A 20,323-nucleotide genomic window follows, 5' to 3' on the forward strand; every position below is an offset into this window, starting at 1 on the left:
CATCTGATCCGCTCTTTTCTCTTTTGCTTCCAGGTCTGCTTTGCTTCGGTGCCGGATCACAGGTTCACCATGAAAGCGAAGAGATGAACCTGCAGCGAGCAGCCCTGTCCCTGCAGTTCCTGCCACTGGAGGTTTACTGATTCATACTACCCAGAAGACGATGCCCCTGTCTCCCAGATATCACCTCTGAGGACCAGGCCTTCACCGCACGCATTGTGCACCATGGCTGGAGAGACTCAGCGAATGCATGCTGTCAAAGAGCTGGACGCTGAGTCCAAACTGCAGGATGAGGGGACGGCACTGGATAAGCAGAGTGACAAAACCACAAAGGAGACTACAGAGCACTTTTCAAGCACCAGCACTGAGGCCAGAGCCAGCAGCAGAGGGGCCAAAGTTGAAAAACTAGAGAAGGAAAGGGACTGTCCTCAGCAGCGTGAGGCTGTCATACGGCCACAGCAGACAGGGAAGATTGACTTCAGGTCATTGCAGAACCGATCAAAATTTGCCACTGACAGGACTTGGTCGACGGGCAAAGGCAGCCCCCAGTCCCCGAGTGGAAAGGGCCGCAGCCGCGAAAAGGGGAAGCGGTCAGGAAAGGCAGAGCGTGGCAACCCGCAGCAGCTGTACAGACTCAGCATCACTAATCCACGCTCCAACCCGAACATTGGCATCGCCTACCCACAGCAGAAGATTTCGCCACCCAAGAAGTTGGAGACCAGTCGTGGCCCGGTCTCGGGCAGCTACAGATTCCACGTCCCCAGTATACCAGAGAGAGAAGCTGAACTACAGCAAGAGGAGCTCAACTACAGCCGCTGCTTCCAGGAGGCCTCCTCTAACCTTACCTCCCCAAGCTATACCTCACAGGCACTGGTTTCCTCAAGTGGAACGACATCCCACTCACATCCGACCCTGTCGCAGCAGCAGCAGCCGGCCTTGATGGAGAACAACGGCACGCAGCCCAGCAGCCAGCTAATCCTGGCCGACTTTCAGCTGAGTGGCTCTAATACATGGCAGTCTCCCGAACGGACTTTTAATGGTGCTAATTACGGGGTTTCATCACAAAAATCCACTGCCCTTACAGAAGCTAATAAGGCGGGTGCCTTTGTGCCTGCTCCATTTCAATACGGATATCATTTTCTGGAGGAATCGACCTCTGACTCTTTTCCCTGTGAACAGAACCCGCAATCCCAAGACTTTACAGACTCCTCACTCGGTTCTGTTCACGTGACCCACAACTCTTTTTCCTTCGCGCCCGGAGAGGGGCAAAACATTGCCCAGAACAGCACCCAGTTCAGTAACGAACAGCAGCCGGAGGATAGAAACTCTTATCCTCAGCCCCCACAGTCACAGTTTATTCAAGGGGTAGCGACTTCCATCCAATGTCCCCGGAATCTGAGTGAGGACTCAGCGAGCAGTGACAGCTCGGGCTCCAGCTCGCAGCAGTCAGAGCAGGGGAAGACGGCCCTGCCTGAGAGCGCAGACGTTACTGGACAGGCAGTAGACAGTAGGGATGCAGCCATCACCTCGGGGAGTAAGAGGAACTGTCACCCCAAAGACACAGCTGCCAACCAAAGAACACTCATTCAAGGAAGTGTGCACCATGCGAGAAATATTTCACAAGGTCCAGGCTCCCAAATGCACTTTCCCGGAAAAACATATAACAACCCTGCAGTCAGTAACATGCACACGGGCTCCATGCCCTTCGATAAAAACATCAATAATAAGGTTCTGAATAGGTTACCACACGCATGGGAAGGGTCCAACAAGACATATTCACCGGCAGATCAAAACACGATTCAGTATTCTGACATGAATGATAAGTTTCACTTTCAGAACCAGCCAGCACTTGACCAAAGGCCGACTTCAGCTAAAAATAGCAGAATGCCCTGGCAGCAGATACGGCCGACCCCTGCCATGCCCAACCAGAACAGAATCGAGCTATCGAGGCAAATAAGCAGCCAAAAAATGACTTACATGGTTTCCCCCTCTGACTGGCAGGATGACAGCAAATCCCATAAACACAGCTCCCTGAAAAACCCCGGCTCGTTTCAGAACAGCAGAACTAGCGACGGCTTCCCAAACCAAAGACAAGAGGCTGTAAAACACAGCGGCAACACGGTGTCGACTTTCAAAGTAGAGATGAGCCACGCGCAAGTCTGCGAATCCAAAAACAAAGCGGTGTATTTTGGACTCAATCAGTCTCTTCCGGCAGCGCCAACAAGAAACTATAGCTATCCTCCATTACAGGTCCCACCTATGGGCCTCATGATGGTGTCCCCTTATGAATCTCCTCTGCCCTCGCCGGTCCACAACCCCGCGTCCAGTAGCACCTGCTCCTCCCTCTCCCCGGCGTCCACCAGTCCTGTAAACATCAGCTCTGAGGACAGCCAGATGTCGAAGTCGGCAAACCCCCACCCGTTTTATCACCAGCCCCAAGCCAAAACACAGCTAGCGTCCGACCACCTGAGCTCTCACCCTCACCAGTTTCATTCCGACGCGCCGCGAAACCTTCCCTACGCGCCGGACAGAGCCAAAGACGACATAATGAGCTACCTGCAGAACGGCACGCATCCCAAGTCCGCCATGGATGGAAACAAAGGCTACATGGACAGTTTCGGGGTGGAGCATCACCAGCCGCCACCGCCGTACTCTGCACATCAGCTGCTAGCGACCTCGCTAGCCGCGGCCAATCTCGACCAGTTAGACGTGCTCCTGACGTGCAAGCAGTGCGATCAGAATTTCAACAACCTGGCTTCATTCCTAGGCCACAAGCAATATTGTGCCCAGCACGCGTTCTCACAAAATGACCTCAAAGACATATCGAAGTTGGAGGATGGCAGAAAGTTCCACGTGGAGCCGGCGAAAGCGGTGACATCGACGGCGAATGTCTCGATGTCGAGGTGCCCGTCTGACCTTCACTTGTCCCTGCTGGGCCTCAATAAGAATGGAGAGCTGATATCTGAGAGTGAAACAAAAGGAGACAGTAAGGACGATCCGATGAAGCTCAACTTGTTCTCCGGCCCCGGTAACCTCCCCGTCGCTCTCCCTGAGCTGGAAATGGAGGACGCCAAATTAGACAGCCTCATCACAGAAGCCCTGAACGGCCTGGGTTATCAGTCAGACAATGCGGAGATAGACAGCAGCTTCATCGACGCGTTCGCTGACGATGACCTCACCACCGTTAAAGCGACATCACACAAGCAGTGTCTGAAAACCAAAGAATCCCTCGTCTTTGAGAGCAAAAATAAACAAGCAGCCGATGATGACAGGTCTTTCACGCAGGGAAAGTATTTTTACGACTCTGATGTGGAGAGCCCTGAGACGGATAAACAGTACACAGAAAGCAAGCTCGAGAAAATATCTCTGAATTTGGAACAAGACGAGAAAATTAACATAAAAAAAGAAGCCTCTCATAAAAATTCAAGAAACGCCCCGAGGGAGAAGACGAGGGAACAAGACGGCAAAGTGAAAGAGGCGAGAAAACTGTGCAAGAGTGAGGACGAAAACACGAGCACACAGAGGTTCCTCTTATCCAGCAAGTTCTCTGAGCGCTGCGGCGTTAAAAGCTTTCAGGAGAGCGCCGCGCTGCGAGGGTCAGCGCCCTCGCAGGCCTCCACGTCGCCGACCTCGAGGAGCGCGGTGAAAGAGAGCAAGAGGAAAAGCACCGGAGGGGGCACCTGGAGCAAAGAGCTGATTCACAAAATAGTTCAACAGAAAAATAAGCTGCACAAGCTCCACGTTAAAGGCACCAAAAACCTCCAGTTTTCCCTCGTGATGGAGAGAGTGACTCCCACCGTGCAGAACCCCGCGTTCGGAGAATACGACTACGTCTCGGACTCGGACGACGAATGCGAGCCTGTAAAGATAGCGAGCCAAGGCCGGCTGAATCAAAGCAGCCGGTGCAAATACACGTACACCAAGGAGTGCAAATGGCGAGCGAGGAGCGAGAGGGACCAGGCGGCGTGGAGGCACGAGTCGAAGGAGTGTTTCGAGGTGAAAAAAAGCGAGGAGGTCTCTCTCTCGCCCGAGAAACACAGCTCTCACCAGAGACTCAGGAGGAGGGGGAGCAGGTCGTCCACAAGCAGTGAACTCAGCACATCTGTGAGCGTTTCCAGCGATAGTATCAACAGCCCCAAAAGCACTGACCGCACTGACTCTGACTGTGAGAAGAAGACAGACATCAAAAAGAAAGAGCCCGCGGAGCAGAGAACGTACGAAAGGTCCTCCCCGCAGAAGTTATGTAAAGAGTCCAGCACACTAGCACTGACGTTCACCAAATCTGTCAAGAAGTACAATACCGACAAAGCCGCTCTCTCCGATAACAAAGACGGCACGGAGGATCCAAAGAAGCATCATTCGCACCCGGACGTCGGTGAGCCGGTGTCGTCCTCGCAAAAAGCGAAAGACGCAAACAAAAGCGGCGAAAAAAGCCGAGGCTCTCACACCAAATCCAGAGGGAAGCAAGTGTCTCCCAGAAAAGAAACAGGCGCAACGGTGTGTTCAGACAGAAACGCCCTGCAGAGGACGGACAAGCTGCGCCTCAAGGAAGAACCGACGCGCTGCAGCAGTCCAGATAACAAGCCACTACGGTCTGATTCGCACCCTCCCGCCATCAACAAAGAAACTGATTTCAATATTGACAGAAACACAAAGGGCAAACGGAGAGAGGAGCCCCGAGCCACGCGGGCAGAACTATCAGACAGCAGCACATTTGAAAAGCTGAGCGACAGTGTCTGCATGGTGAAGGAGCCCATTACTTTAGTCAACGACCTGGACACACACAAGCCGGCGTCTCTCTCCGCCTCTTTGATGGATGAGGTGTGCCTGTCTCCGACCGAAAGCCAAGGCCCGCTGATACAAAAGGACGCCCTCAACCTCATGCCCTACCCTCTGGATCAGGAGCAGGGGCTCATGAAATCCCCGCTTTCGTTCGACACGTCGTCGATGTTCGGGGACCTGGCCGGGTTCGACAGCGGCCTCTACTCGGATATGCCGATCCAGAAAGAGGGTTTCCATTCGATAGAGGCCGCGGCTGATAAAAAGGAGGAGTTTGTCTCGTCCTTCTCTCCCTTCCTGGAGCAAAGAGACTGGAATCTTATAGTTAGCCCCGTGCTGCCGGATGAGATATCCCAGTACAAAGGCAGCTCTGAGAAATCGAGCGAAAAGAAACCAGATTACGATCATGTTCCTTTGTCTCTGCCAGAGAAAATAATTGACTACAGTGCAAATCTCAACAGCTGTGCATCAGAGGATGAGCTAGAGATTAAAAGAATAGTGAATGAGCTTGAAAACCAGCTGCAGACAACCAAGATGGAGAGCCCATCCTTGCTAGCTCAGGACGTCCCCAAGCAGCTGCAAATGAGCAAATTCTCACCTTTACGTCTGAGCGATGATTCAGGGAGTGGAGGCTCCAGTCTGGACATGAGGTGCCCCGTGCAAACCATCGACGTGCGAGTGACCAGTTTGCCCTCGGAGCCTTTCACTGAACCGTGGGCCAGTCCGTTCCAGTTCGAGCTAATGGGCGGACACCACAGTCCCCACGCTGCCATCCACAATGAACCAGGGGCCCTTGAACATTTCACTGAAAAAGAAGACAACGCACAGAATTTGATCTCCGCGGCCTCGCGTGTCGAGCACCCACAGCTCCCCCTCGAGCGGAAATCAGAGGAGGGAAACACTGAAAGCGAGACTCCCTCAGAAACAAAGGAAGACATCTTAGAACAGAAGAGATATACAGAAAACCTAATGAAAAGCCTGGAGGTGATATCAGACTCTATATTCAAAAAAGAACCCATTATCTCGGAACAGAAAGAGCCGAATGCCACCTCTCGCACGAGTCAACAACATCAAGAAATTGAATGTCAGGAAACTGATGCAGTCGAGAGGGAAGATCACAGAGAAAAGGAAGCAATTACTGGCAAGGAGAATATATTATCACCTCGAAATATCAATGAGCGGAAGGACGATGGTGAATTCATTCTGAGTGAGTCACAGTCATCTCTCGCTAACAGCACTGACCCCGCTGTCGATGGAAAGCATCCAATTTCATCGCAGCCCGGCGAGCCCGCGGAAAACAAAGGAAGCGAGGCTGAGACTAAAGTCACTTCAGAGGCGGATATCGCTGAGAATAGTGATTTGATTGAGTCTGCTCACCGCTCAAGTGTGAGTACACATGACCCACATGTGCTGGAGGAGTCCGGCGGGAAAAGCGACGCGGCAGACAATGTGAACGAGTCATTTAAAGGCGGAAGAGAAGGTCCAGAACACTCGACAGGCGGCTATGAGGAAACAGAGGCGGTGAAGGGAGTCGCCGCTCAGTCCGCTCGCCGGCCTTCATCACCAGCTCGCCCTGCTGGTTCCAGTTTAATTCCGGATGTGATCAAAGCAGCACTCGAAGAGCAATCCACTGATAACCATCACAGTCCTGGAGACGTTAATTCATCACATGCTGATGAGTTGAAAGTTGAGTGCTCAGACGGTGTGATGGAGGACATAACTGTTGAAACGGCAGAACGGGATCATTTGATCGGACTGTCTCCCGCTAAAAACTGCAGCCCTGCGAAGACTTACAGCCCAGCGACTGATATGTCAGTGGAGATAGTCACCACAGACAAGCCCTGCAGTCCAATACTGGTTGAAACCAGCGCAGAGAGGACCAGTCACTGCTCGCCTGCCCGCAACACCGAGCCAAGTAACCTGTTGATTCATTCGCAGCCCGGCGGCATCGTTGACGATGATTCCTGCAAAGTGACTTCACTGAATGACTCCGCCGACCGCGAGACAGATCTCGCCTTTAACAGCATTCAGAAGCGAGAGGAGATTTTAAATGTTCAGGACATCAAAGAACATCCTCCTGTGGATTTCATGGCAAGTCACCAAAACTCACCATGCACAGAGGAGGCGGAAGAAAGTCTTTTTCTACGCACCGCCGCACCAGCCGGTCTCCTACCCACCTCTCATCAAACGCCCATGCAGAAATGGGAGTTGGAAGAGGATTCATGTCCGCCACAAAGCAAATGCGGCGATGCGTTTGTTGACTCGATTCAGAATATGAAATCCCCCGTAAACAAAGAAGAAGAAAGCCACATCAAAGAGGCCTTAAACAGCGACGAACCAGCCGTGATGGAGTATTCTCTGATAAGCCCGCCACCCCTGGACTTGGGAATCATGGTGTGTAAAATCCCCGGCGCCGACACCGCCATTCCCTCCCCGCTGCCGGCGACCAGCTCGGCAGAACCGCAGGAAGAGTCGGGCGGTCTTGAAAAGCGAGGCCCGATGTACGATTTCAAGCTAAGCCCCTTCAACTACAACAGCATCTCGGACGAACCGCCGCAACTGAATCAATACGACTACATACCGATTTCGCCAGCCGGCAAAGCTGAAGAGATTCCCGACATGAAGCAGAGTCCCAGCGGTGACTGTGGACAGTGTGAGTGTCTGAGTGTCGACCCCGCACTGAATTTTAACAAAACAGACACAGACACAGAGGCAACACTGAAACCAGAGCCTGCAGCTGAGCTCAACTTATCAGATGAACCACTGGTCCTCCAGCAGGGTCTGAAATTCACATGTTTCTCACTGGGCCTCCCACCCGAAAACACAAGCAAAGATTCCTCAGCTGATAATGTAAAGACCAACATGGACGTTTGCCAAGATCCAACTGGGCCCGATGAGCGTTTACATATTCATGCGGCCCTGCTGAGAAAGGTTGAATCAGACAACTTAGCTTCTCTCGAGGCTTCTGCCGAGGACAGTACGCTCGTCCGGAAAAAGACTTCAGATGGTCCGCCCACTCCTACGCCGCTCGTCATCTGTGAAAACGAACAAATGCCTCTTCTTCCATCAGACCCATCAGAGAAACAAGCAACAATAGAGGTTGGCCCCTGTCCAACGGCGCTACAAGTACACAAGGAAATGTCCCCCAAAAAGACACGGAACGGCGCTCAACAGGGGAAAGTGCTCTGCGAAATCTGCCTCATGTGTTTCAGGACCGTGCCGGGGTTAAAGAGACACAAGGCCATGAAGCATCTGGTCAGAGCTGAGAAACACATCGGCCCGCAGAGCGCGACACCAAGCCATCCGGGGACCGTGCTTATTTATGAAGCATCGCAAACCACCGAGAAAGAACATAAATATGATTCACAGACCTGTTACCCAACAAAAATAGACGGGCTGCCCGAGACAAGTAGCACTTTCATATCTAAAGCAGCAGAGACTGAGTCACTCCTGGAGGAAATGGCAACAGAGGCGAGTACAGTGGCGGCGGATGAAACGGGCCATCAGAACCCTCCGCTGCCGGCGAAAGCAAAGAAGAACAACAAAGCTAGAAAGAACAAAAACAGCGAGGTAAACATAAAGCCTGACCCCTTCTCTGATGAGCAGCTGAATATATTGAAAACAGACATACTTCAAGCTATAACTCCTGAATTCAAAAGCGGCGGGCTACAAGAGCGGCCCAAATCTCCAGAGGCCCAGGTGAAAACCGGTGACAGAACCGGAGCAGAGAAAATCCCTCGCAGCGGCTCCGACGACGCGCCCCGATCTCCGACAAAAGAGATGAGTGTGCTTAATGAAACTGTGGAGCTAAATCAAACCACTGACAAGGACGAGGAGATGAAATGTACAAGCATGACAGAGATGGCAAATGGGGAAGTATGCACAGACGATAATGTGGAGAGCGCTATATCTGTACGCGAGGATATAATCAGAGAATGTGACGGAAAGTCTCTGTGTGCCGAGGAAGAGATGTGTGAACAGAGAGGATCAGAAGACAGCCTTGCCCGAGAGATTCTCCGAAAAGTGGCAGCCGAGATAAAATGCGAGAAAAACAGCGGCCCTTCAGACGAGGTGCGTCCCCTCTCCTGTTTGAATTCGTCGCCTCTCAGTCCTGCCGGCTTAAGTCCCGAGCTGAAGGCCCTGCTCGACGATGACACCACGTTTTCACAGCTGTTCCCCCGAGACGAAGAGGCAAAAAGGAAAAAGTGCCCGAGGGTGTACAGCAAAAGAAACAAAAGACAAAAGCTATCGCCTGATTCGAACGTGACTCAGGACTGCCCTCCCTCAGAGAGCTTCGTGCAAAGTCAAGCAGAGCCGACATTCAGCGACAATCAGACGAGCCGCTGTGAATACGAGACGATATCACTCGACGATGCCATCATGTTGAACATGTGCCACAACAGCACATTAAAGGCCGACGCCAAGCCAGATGTTCAGCAGAGTGATCAGCAGGATGCTCGTGAGAATGTTAAAGAGCTCGGGAACAGCCTGCTGAATCCACTCGAGAGCGGCGACGAGAAATCCACAAGTCCCCCCGGTGACTTCGATGGAAGCCCAACAGTGAACTCTGATCCCAGCGCCTGTAAAGAGGAAGTGCCGCCTGCGCCGTGCTCGCTGCCCGCCGCCCCCTACACCGCGGAGCCGTGCGTCGCAGAGAGCGTCCAGGCCTTCCACAGCATCGACATCCAGAACATCAACACCACGTTTCAGCTCCCTGACATTCAGTTCTTCGACTCCAACAAGGATATCTCGGTGGCTCCCCCCATCGTCGCCGCCGAGACGGAGAACAGAGATGACGAGAAGTCAAAGAAAATAACGGAGCGGCGGGGAAGGAAACGGAAAGACGGTGGAATAAAGGTCAAAGATAAGCAGTACAAGTGCAAGGCGTGCTTCACCTGGTTCCTCACGCTGGGCGAACTGAACTTTCACAAACTCTCCCACAACCCCTCCCCACCTCCGACCTGCTACATGTGTGTCCAGCGCAAGTTCAGCTCCAGGGAGCAGCTGAGAGACCATCTGAGGGAGAAACACGCCAAGAACAAGACGGGTATCTGGACCTGCGGAATGTGCCTGAAGGAGATCTCGGATGTGTGGATGTACAACGAGCATTTACGAGAACACGCCACCCAGTTTGCCCGGAGGGGTCAGACACAAGGCTCCATGTTGGGCATCCCCTTCATGCAGGAGACCGCCGTGAAGAACTTCATCACCTCCATCATGCAGCACCGCCCCAGCAAAACCAACAGGGAGTCCAGCAAAGCCACTAAAGAGCAGGACAAAGCCGCCGCTGCTGCTGCAGACAGCGCTGTGGGAGAGGGGAAAACCTCAGAGGGGGCCGAGCCAAAAGTTCACAGAGCTAAAAGCAGCAGCGGAGCGGGCGGGAAGCAGAGCACATTAACCCCGCTGGAAGTCCTCCACAAAACTGACACGCCTAAAAGTGTGGAGATGCATCCCAACTGCAAAGATCCCTCGAGAGACTGCCACCACTGCGGGAAACAGTTCCCCAAACCCTTCAAACTCCAGAGACATCTAGTGGTTCACAACTTGGAGAAGATTTTCCTGTGTCACAAGTGCCCCGTCTCTTACCAGGAGGCCCAGGAGCTGAAGGGCCACCTGAAGAGAGAGCACGAGGAGGTGGACGAGCTGGATTCGAAACACACCACCCTCTACACCTGCGAGCTCTGTGCTGATGTCATGCACGTGATTAAAAAGTCTTTCATCTGCAGCACCTGCAACTACACCTTCTCCAAGAAGGAGCAGTTTGATCGCCACATGGAGAAGCACCTGTCAGGGGGGAACAAAATTTTCAAATTCCGAGGTGTTCTCAGACCTGTCAAAGCGTCGGCGCCCAAAGAAGATGAATGTGACTCGCCCGCGAGTAAGAAGAGGAGAATTCTCTCCGACAGTCTGCAGGAAAACAGCTCAGACAGCGGCATCGCCAGCGTCAGCTCGCTGCACCTAAATCAAAACGCTGAAACGCAGTCCTCGAAAGCCTCCATGTCCACGGCAGACGACTCCACGCAGACCATCACGAACGAATACCACGGTGACACAAACAATACGAATGTCAAGACGGAGGACATCGCTGAGGATTACTCCGAGCTGCTTGTGGAGCTGGAGAAATGCATCCACCTGGGCTCCTCTGAGTCACCCAAGAAAGAGGACATTGACCAAACCACCTCAACTATTTTTGATAAAGAGGGTAATGGAAAATCAATTACTGACCCATGTGATGTGAAAGAGGAGAGCGAGTCAGTCTGCATCAGAGCAGAGGAAACCTCATGGCCAGTGTCCAAAGAGAGCAGTCGTGCAGGGGAGGAAATGGGTGAAGGTGACACAGCCGAGACTGAGGAAAAAACAGATTCGCTCCCGCCCAGCGAGGACTCTTTTGTCAGCTCAAGAGAAAATCAAGCAGTTTCAAAGGCACCTGAGTCAGCAAAGCATGAATTAGCTGCTGATTTGACAGAGCAACAGAGGGACGAGGAGCAGTGGCATCACGCGTCGAAAGCTTCAAATAATGACAGCAAACAGACGACTTTATCTCACGGCGCTGAGCAGGAAAGTAGCAGTCAGACGAAAGACAAAGTCGCCTCAGACAAAACGGCTGACAACACTAAAAACGGCACGAAGGCTACAGAATCCACGCCAGTCCTCCACTCCAGAGCCACCCTCAACGCTTCGACCGCCTCCAACGAGGACAAAGAGTCCGTGAGACCGCAGAAGAAGAGGAAAGACGTCAAATCCCCCCACAGCCTGCAGAGGGTTTCCTCTCCAGCCACGCAAGAGAACTTTGGCGTCGACTCTCGGGCCAAAAAGAAATTCCGCCCCAGCAAGTGTGCGAACCCGTCTCTGCAGAGGAAGTCAGACGGACCCAACGACTACCCCGTCCTGTCCTCGGTGCGGGACGACGTCGTGAGCAACAAGATCGTCTCCAAGTGCAAGACCTCAAACACGGGTCTGCAGTCGAAGAGGAGCTTGCTCGACAGCTGCGCGCAGAAGAAAGCGGACATCGTGACTCCTCTTAACGGGGAGTACAAAGCCAAAAAGGGACCTCTGGGACGTCCTTTGCACCCCCCTATTTCTAAAGTGTCCTCAGTTTCCATGAACAATTCTCTGAATAAATCTAGGCCAAAGATGGGGGTCAGGTCGATGGAGAGCCATTCCTACCGGACAGCTGAGTCACAGAACCACCTCCTAAGTCAGCTGTTTGGCCAAAAACTGACAAGCTTTAAGATTCCTTTAAGGAAGGACACGTCAGAATCTATTAACTGAGATGGATCTGTGAATACGGGACTGTAAATTTCACAGCTATTAAAAAAATGTTTAAGACAATTCATTATGGTGAATGAGATTGCACAGCTCTTTTCTGTGAAACGCTATCTTTAAATACTTACGTAGTCACTTTATGTCTTCTCTGTACATGTGTTTTTGATGACACAAATGTGAGGACGAACAGCAGATATGAATTTTTATCTTTTCTGGGGGGGGGGGGGGGGCGGGTCATAAAATGATGCTACAAAACACTTTTTTTCTACTTTTCCTTTTGTAGGATATTATCCGTTTTCGGAGATTAAAACTTCATTTACCTTAAAGGAAAGAAAAAAAGAATACTTGAAAATACAGTCCAATATTTTCTTCTAAGAAATGCATGTTCGTTTTGCATTCATAACATGATCTCTATCAGTTTTTTTTAAGTCTTTTTTCTACGAGAGGACCGAGCGACATCATAACTGACCTGGACTATTGTCTGTGCACCTTTTCGTACATGCTTCCAAATATTCATTTTTGTATTATTTTGTAACTTTACTGTACTGCATTGACATTCATCATATTAGCATATTTTTTTTTTTTGGTTGTTGTATAAATATTACCTGGTGCTACATCGTGTTTTTTTTTTTTTTTTATTGTAATGTGAATGCCAATGTCCTCGGAAGGGAACGTGAGATCTGTAGCAGTTACAGTTCATTCATCCGACTGTTTTTACTTTTTTTTTTTTTTTTATTAAAGATACTGTGTAAAAACCATCCAAGTACATATGTAGGCTGATAGAAGATTAAGAAAAAAAAAACCTTCCACGTAAAAAAAAAAAAAAAACAATAAACTCAGGTGCATGCAAGGACATCACAGTCCCAAAGACCTGTATTCGGAGATCTTCCAATGCACTGATAATACCACACACAAATCACAAACTCAATCATCTGTGTCTGTAACTCCAACTGTTTAATTATGAATAGTATTTACTAGGACAACAAAGGTGCTTTATCTTGTTTATACTGTATGTATCTTATACTGTATAATATTGTAGGTAGATTGTTGTTTGGTGTAATGCTTCATGTCAAAGTTTTATTTTAATAATGTGCAAAAAAGAATCAAGAGTGAGAAGAAAAGGGAAATGCAGTGCCTCTTGCAGGTTGTAAAGTGGTTCACTAAGTGCCTCCTTTATAGTTGGTTATTAAAGATCTGTATTGGTCTCTCCTTGCTCTTTTTCTTCCTTTTTTTTTTTTTGTTCTCGTTCGTGACAAGTTTTTTTTTTTTTTTTGCAAATGTACTGACTTTCCATCCCCGCGGACTGCAGCTGTCACCGCATGCATCAAACACTGCAAACAGTGGAAGCCGCTTGTGCCTGGAGGCAAAAAACAGGTGCACACACAACAGAGTCTGACTTCTTCTGTCTTCAGATCAGCACTTCAGTGAGCGCACTCATCATGTGAGAGATGAGAATAAATGTGTCTTTTACTACAGGGAAACATTCGGCACGAGACAGATACATTCATCCAGCCATATGTTACAGTCTCCGGCAGCGGCGTGCGGCTCTCGCTTCTGTCAGTGCTTCTGTCATGTCGCTCATCTCGCCGCGTGTAAAATGGCTTCTATTCCTACACGAACATTTTTTTTCATCATCACATAGGAATAAAAAGCCATAGGACACGGAGGCATAAAGTGTAGGGAGTCCACACGGAGGTCAGAAAAAGGGGAGAAAAAAAAACCTGAGAGGAGCGGCTGTGAGGGGGATAGATTGGGTAGAGAGCAGGAGGAGACGGAGAGGGAAGAAAGACAAGAGTTTAGATTATTTGTCAAATATTGCTGTGAACAACATAAAGTCACACTTTTCTCTCTGCAGTTAGCTGTGGACTGACTGAAAGTGAGTCTATTGACACTAATCAACAAATGAATCAGCCTATGTGTTGATTTTATAAGCATTTCTTTACATATGTGGCAGCTTTTTCTTCAGATCACACATCTGTGATGCATCGGAAACACTCACATATCACATTGTAACATGCACAGTGCATCAGGACGGCTGATAACTACAGTATGGCCCGCGATATGTCATCACTCTTTAATCGGAGTTTACGCGGCGATGTGAACATGTCGGTACTTTCTGTAAACAAAGTAAACAAACGGTCAGGCCGTGCGTTAATTGGGTGACCATGGCAGACATTCAGAGGAAGTGTGGAGCAAACAGAACCGCAGTGTTGTTGTTTGCTGAAATAACTTCTCTAATTAATTTGGTGGGAATACTGGTTTGGCAGCACCCACAGAGAGCATATTTTTGGACTCATTGACGACAACAGAAAAAAAAAAAAAAAAAAAACAGCAAGAATAACTGTCCATGAATTACAGGCCGTGCTCGGCTGTCTGCTTGTCTATTCCTCTCCACTCTCTGGATCAGAGTTCCTCCAGGCGGGATGGAATTCAAATCGTCGTGAAGCCGGACGTTGTGTTACATCTCGACCTTTGTCGCAGCACAGCGCAAAAGTCATGAGCAGCACCTCAAAGATACAAATTCACCCTCGGGTGCCTCGAGGCAGAGGAGGAGCTGTCATAACAGCTAATGACTCCCCAGTTACTATTATGTGTTTACAGGAAATCACCTTCATGTTCATGTCAGCACTTGTGCCCCATGATAAGCTTTTAATCAGATATCTGCTCAATGTTTTATATGGGCTTCATCGGCAGAAACACAAGTTGAGAGATGCATATTTCATGATCTGCTGAACCCTATTCTTGACTTCTTTTTAACATGCATAACGATTAGCTAAGTGCCTGGGAGCATATTATAACTACATTGTTAAAAAGTCAAGGTCAAAAAGTTTTTCAACACCCTTTATTTTGATCATTTTTGGTCGCAGTGTGACTGCAAATTGATGATAAATACCAATCTACTGCATCGCTTGCAGTTAGCGTTAGTTTGCATGGTTTAAAGTTACTGGTCTGCCCGTGGGTTTGTCTTTTTCTTCAGTATCTAGAATCCTTTTCACACAATAAACAACAAAACTGATTAACTGTATTTGGCTTTTTCTTAGCGGACAGCAGGAGCCGTCACAGTATGACAATCTGTCATCTATCAGAGAGCTATTAGTTCATCTTTCTGCAATCTCGATCCAAACAAAGCGCCGAATGTTTGCCTTTCGCAGATCTGTGTAGCCGGAAAATAACTTTTCAATTTCAATCACAACAGAGCGTCACTGGGGAGGTCAGCGATTTGGATCTATCGCAGATAGTTTGCTGATTATGTGGTAAACACCCGTGAACAGCTCACCCGTCGTAACACTTCATGTTGCTGTTAAATACCTACTCGTAGTCATGGGGGAATATCAAAGTGGTGCACTAAACGATAGAATGTGTTGTGCGATTTCGGTGGGATGCCTTCTTCTTTTTATTCAAACCACAGGAGAGCCACGAGTCCCCTCAGTAGACCCAAATAGAATCAACTAAATAAAAGTCAGCGTGGGAAGATGGATGACCATCTGTTGTTGTTGTGTGTGGGTCCTCCCGCTATAAATGGCTGCCATTGATCCAAAAGCGGGAGTATTAACGTTAATTGGGAGAAGAAAAGAACGCTTACTGAGAATCATGATGTGTTTTAGTTTAAACACGCAGTTTGATCTCACATGGAATGTAATTAATAAACATTCCGAAGACTCCGTAATGTTGTTATGTGAATATTGCGAAATTAAATCTAGTTAAGTATTCAATTAGGCAGAGGAGGCATGGTTCATTCTCCAAGCCCAGATTAAATTCATCACACCGCGGGAATCTTGGCCAGTCATGGGTTCAGTGATGAGTGTGGAGCCTGAAGGCAGCATGATTGATGACTGAGCCATCAAGACATGTAAATGAAATGTCTGTGATTAACATGATAATTAGAAACGAGGCCACATAACAGTGACGCATGCTTTTTTTTTAAGTTAAATGCCTCCAAGTGCTCATCTACTGTATTTCCCTCCAAGATTCGTGTCCTTGAATGTACCTGGAGTTTTTACCTGATCCCCCCCCCCCCCACCTCGGTGGTGTGTCCAGTCTTCGCTGCGGAACCTGAACGCGACCCTTCCTCCAGGTCCTCCGGTCAGCAGCTGCGTGTTGATTAAGACACAGAAGGACAAAAAAAGGCAGAGATCTCAGTATGTTTTTGTCACCGCTTCAGACGTGTCACACAGTGAGTGAGTAGGAGCCCCACGCAACACCGACTGTCAGCCGTCCTTTTATCATCTGATCTGTGAGGAAATTCTCCAGAGGCACAGTCACGCAGGAGCATGACAGGAACGCTTTGCACTTTGAAGTAGAGTGACATTATCAGTAAGTATGGTCTTGAAATAGCATCTCTTCTCTCTCTCTCTCTCTCTCTCTCTCTCTCTCTCACTCCATTTCTGAGTCTCCGTGCGTGTCTCATCTGATCTCCCACTTTCTTCCCTCCGTCTATTCTCCTCCGCCGCCACCCTCGTTCTCCTGCTCTTCCTCTCCTCTCCCCGCCATCAATTTAACCAGCGACTCACCCCTTCTACCTATTTTTTTTTTTTTGCTCCTGCCTCTCCCTATTCTCGTCTTTTAGCACCTGCTTTTGTTCGCCCTCTCTCTCCCTTCCCTCCACCTCATTCCATTTCCCTTCATCCCTTCTGCCCTCTCACCTTTCCCTCCACCATTCTCCCTTGTTTTTCACCCCATTTCTATCTCCTCTCTCCCCTCACCCCTCACGGTTTGCTCTCCCCCCTCCCTCACCGAGCCTCACTGGGGAGCGTGCTGTTGGCTGCCTCTGCAGGGAGGTCGAGAGATCACGGGCAGATCGAGATGTGGTCAGCGGTAATGACACACAGGCTGAGGGGCCACGCGGGTCGCTTCCGTCGGGAATGTGAGGCTTCAGCCATCACGGGCAGAGATAAATAGATAGATGGACGGGGAGGGATTTGTCGCATGAAGGGGGGAAGGAGTGACTGAGCATCCCTCTCTCTGCACACACACGGTGGGGAGATCGTGATGAATTTCCAACTGGGGTGATATCTGAAATCATTTGCGTTCGACAGTGGGAATGTGTATGAATAATTCAATATAAACACGTTCCCCCCGGTGTGAACAAAGAGGACAGAGGAATCTTTGAAATCAAGACATCAAACCAGTTTTTGCCCTACAACCATCAAATAACAGCCTCAGCCCCCTCCCCCTTTTTAAAATGGGAGAGCCGGCAGTGAGAAAACACGCCGGGGAAACTACACTTCCACAACAATGGCACCTGAAATAGGAGTCAAAGGAACTGGGGCAGTTGTAAGATCAAAATAAATCACCAGGCAAATGAGCGTGACAAAAATAAAACGCGGAAGACGAGACATTAAAGCAAAGTCAAGCGCACTTTGGATTTCCTAATTAAAGGCCTCTCAGCGGGAAGCTGTGGTCGCTCGCTGCCAACGGAGCCTTTATCTGCTCAGCCATTTGTCACCGCAGTCAGCACCGGAGAGGGAACAGGGTGTACACAATAGCTAAAAGTACCTGTTTGATGTTCCAGGTTTACAGGCATAAATGGGGTTGCTCTGCAGGGGCTATGCAAACAAATGAGACGCCAGTTGGTGTGTGTGGCAGCGACTGGAAGGCTGCACCCGACAGCTGACGACACAGACACACACACACACACACACACACCTGATTTTTGAAGAAAAGTTTGTAACGCACACTTATGAAGTGGATTGCGAGTACAGGAACAGATCATTCCAGTTATTTTATACTGTTGGAGTGGATTTTTTATTTTGATGACAGACTGCAGAAAATTTAGGTAGCAAAACATTTAGAGAAGCCGATTTCTTTCTTGTCCGAGGCAAATATCCCTACGAACACAAAATGAACGTATCGTATCGCATCGTATCGTATTGTATCGTATCGTCTTGTATCGTATCGTATCATATCGCATCGTATTGTATCGTAACGTATCGTACTTCCTTAAAACGACCCAACTGCAGTCCCACATAGACAGACAGAGACAGAATTCCCCATATTGGTTACAAACATTACAAATGACCGTTCCAGCCGGACCTGCTGGCCAGTAAGGATGCCTCTCGCACCTCCCCTGAGACTCTCCCCAACCCCTCCCTCGCCTCCCCTTATTACTTCTCCGCTAACCTTCATCCTCACCCCTCCTCCTCCTCCTCCTCCTCTACTCCTCAGCTTCTCCTCCCGCCGTCTCAGTGGTTATCACGGAGCATCTGAAGGATCCACCCTGACATTTGATGTGGCACAAAATTGGATTTCCAGTGTGATTCTCTCCCCGAAGCCCCTCGTGGAGTGTAATCCACGCTGTGACTAATTGAGTGGCATGCCAACAGCCTGAGCGTGTAAATGGATGGCTGCTGGTGAAATGTGTCTGGGACCTGAGCTGTTTTTTTTTCTTCTTCTTTCCTTTTTTTTTTTTTTTTTTTAGTCCGATGGCCTGTGAGTTCATTAGACAGAGAGGGAAAGGACACACACACACACACTGTGCGGGATTCTCCAATACAAAAATATCCTTTGTCAATGTCATCCCTCGTCGTCGCCTATCGAATGTGACCCTGCGTGTGCCGCCGCCTGGCCGTCTGTGACATTTATAACTAATCTCAGCAACAGGAAATCAATTATCCCCCTATAACACGAGAGCCGTCCTATAGACTTGTGTGCGAGGAGCATCAGTGAACCGTGTCGGAGCTCTCGTGCATAAGCAAAACCCGGTAATCTGAAGTGAGCGCTCGAGGTGTCAGGTACAGATGTTCCAGGATGACTCACCACGGCTGTGTCACCTGTCTGACCACCGCTATCCCAGAAGGCATTGCTTTAACCTGGCGAATCTGTCACGCAGACAGAGCTGGAGCTCTGTAACAATGACGCAACAGACAAAGAAGCTTTCTTTTCTCGTTGTTCCACGTCGATAGGTTATCTTCGCACACAAAATCCCTTCACTCTAATCTCAAATCTCTGTCATGCCCTCTGCTCTGGGGACCCCACATCTGATTCGGATTTGAATAATTGAAGCTGTTTTCCTCCCCGGAGGACTCGATACAGCAGTTTCTTCTTCATTAAAAACTTTCCACTAATGCCTTCTGTGTGTGTGCGTGTTTTTCTATTCCCGTATGTGTGTGCGTGTGTGTGTGTGTGCCTCCTCATTTACAGTGAGCACCCTCCTTCCACACCCCCGCTAAAATATACACACCCACACAAATTCACACACAGACGGGTCTTGGATATAGAAGTCTACACACACACACACACATACACAGTCCCGAGGTTTTGCTGTGACACATCCTTAAAAAAAAAATCACTTTGAGCGGAATGAGATGCCGGCAGCAGTTTTTGAAGCGTAATGGCAGGGCAGCACGCGACAAAAAGGCACTGATGAATGAACTCGGGGAAGGATGAGAACGTGGCATACGTACCTGCAGGATTTCATTCACCAGACTCTCCCCTGCTTCTTTCTCCCCCTCTGTTTGTCTCCCTCTCTCTCTCTCTCTTTCTCTCTTTGTGGATGTGGTTGTTGCCAGCCCGGCCAGCCTGTTTTCTGGAGGAGAGAGTCTCTTCACCCCGTCGAGTCGGGGACCGGGGCTCAGCTGCAGAGACTGACATCATCCCTTTCAGAGAGGAGGTTTTCCCCTCCCGCTATCTGCACCCTCTCTCTCTCTCTCCCTCCCTCTCTTCCTCTCTGTGTGTCTCGCTCTCCCTCTGCCTCTCTCACCCTAACTTGGCCACTCACTCTCTCTGTACAGTAGTATACTCCTCCTATCTCTCCCTCCCCTGCTCCTCTTTTTTTTCTTTTTTCTTTTTTTTTTTTATCTCTTTAGCTCTTATTCTCGCTTTCATTTTCCTCCACATATTGCTACTATTTTTCAAAGCCACCACACGTGAGAGAGAGAGGGAGAGACGTTTGTGGCATCTGTGCACAGTAACAAGTGCTAAACTAGGACTTGCACTGTGTTTTACCTCATAATCAAGCATATGAATCTGTCATCCCAGAGGAAACTTATCCACCAGGAGTTTTTTTTTTCTTTTCTTTTTTTTTCCCATCAGAGATTTTATTAATAGATGTGGCCGCCTGAAGGTCTTTCACAATTAGCTTCCCTTCTTCCTATTTCGCCCTGCATCTCCCTTTCCTATCCCTGTGAAAGATCAAGGATCCGAGGAGTACATCAAGGCTGTGGAGCCTTAATGGGCAGCCGGCGTACACCTATCCAATTCTTTTAGATCAGCAGGAAATGAAAAAGGAAAGGAGCCGGGGCAGGGGGAGCCTTCTTTGAGTCTATTGAGATGGATGCCTGCT

At 49.3% G+C, this 20,323-nt stretch overlaps 1 protein-coding gene across 2 annotated transcripts in view; it reads left to right on the forward strand.

Moving 5' to 3' along the window:
• Positions 1 to 13,251, forward strand: part of znf469 (zinc finger protein 469) — a 66,291-nt gene extending 53,040 nt beyond the window's left edge. For both annotated transcript variants that reach the window (XM_030426216.1, XM_030426217.1), the window contains exon 3: positions 34 to 13,251. In XM_030426216.1, the coding sequence (XP_030282076.1) occupies positions 223 to 12,048 (11,826 nt within the window). In that variant the 5' untranslated portion in view covers positions 34 to 222 and the 3' untranslated portion in view covers positions 12,049 to 13,251. The remainder of the gene's footprint in view (positions 1 to 33) is intronic.
• The last annotated feature ends 7,072 nt before the right edge of the window (positions 13,252 to 20,323 follow it).

This window comes from Sparus aurata, chromosome 8 (genome assembly GCF_900880675.1).
Source record: "Sparus aurata chromosome 8, fSpaAur1.1, whole genome shotgun sequence".
Taxonomy (NCBI): Eukaryota; Metazoa; Chordata; class Actinopteri; order Spariformes; family Sparidae; genus Sparus; species Sparus aurata.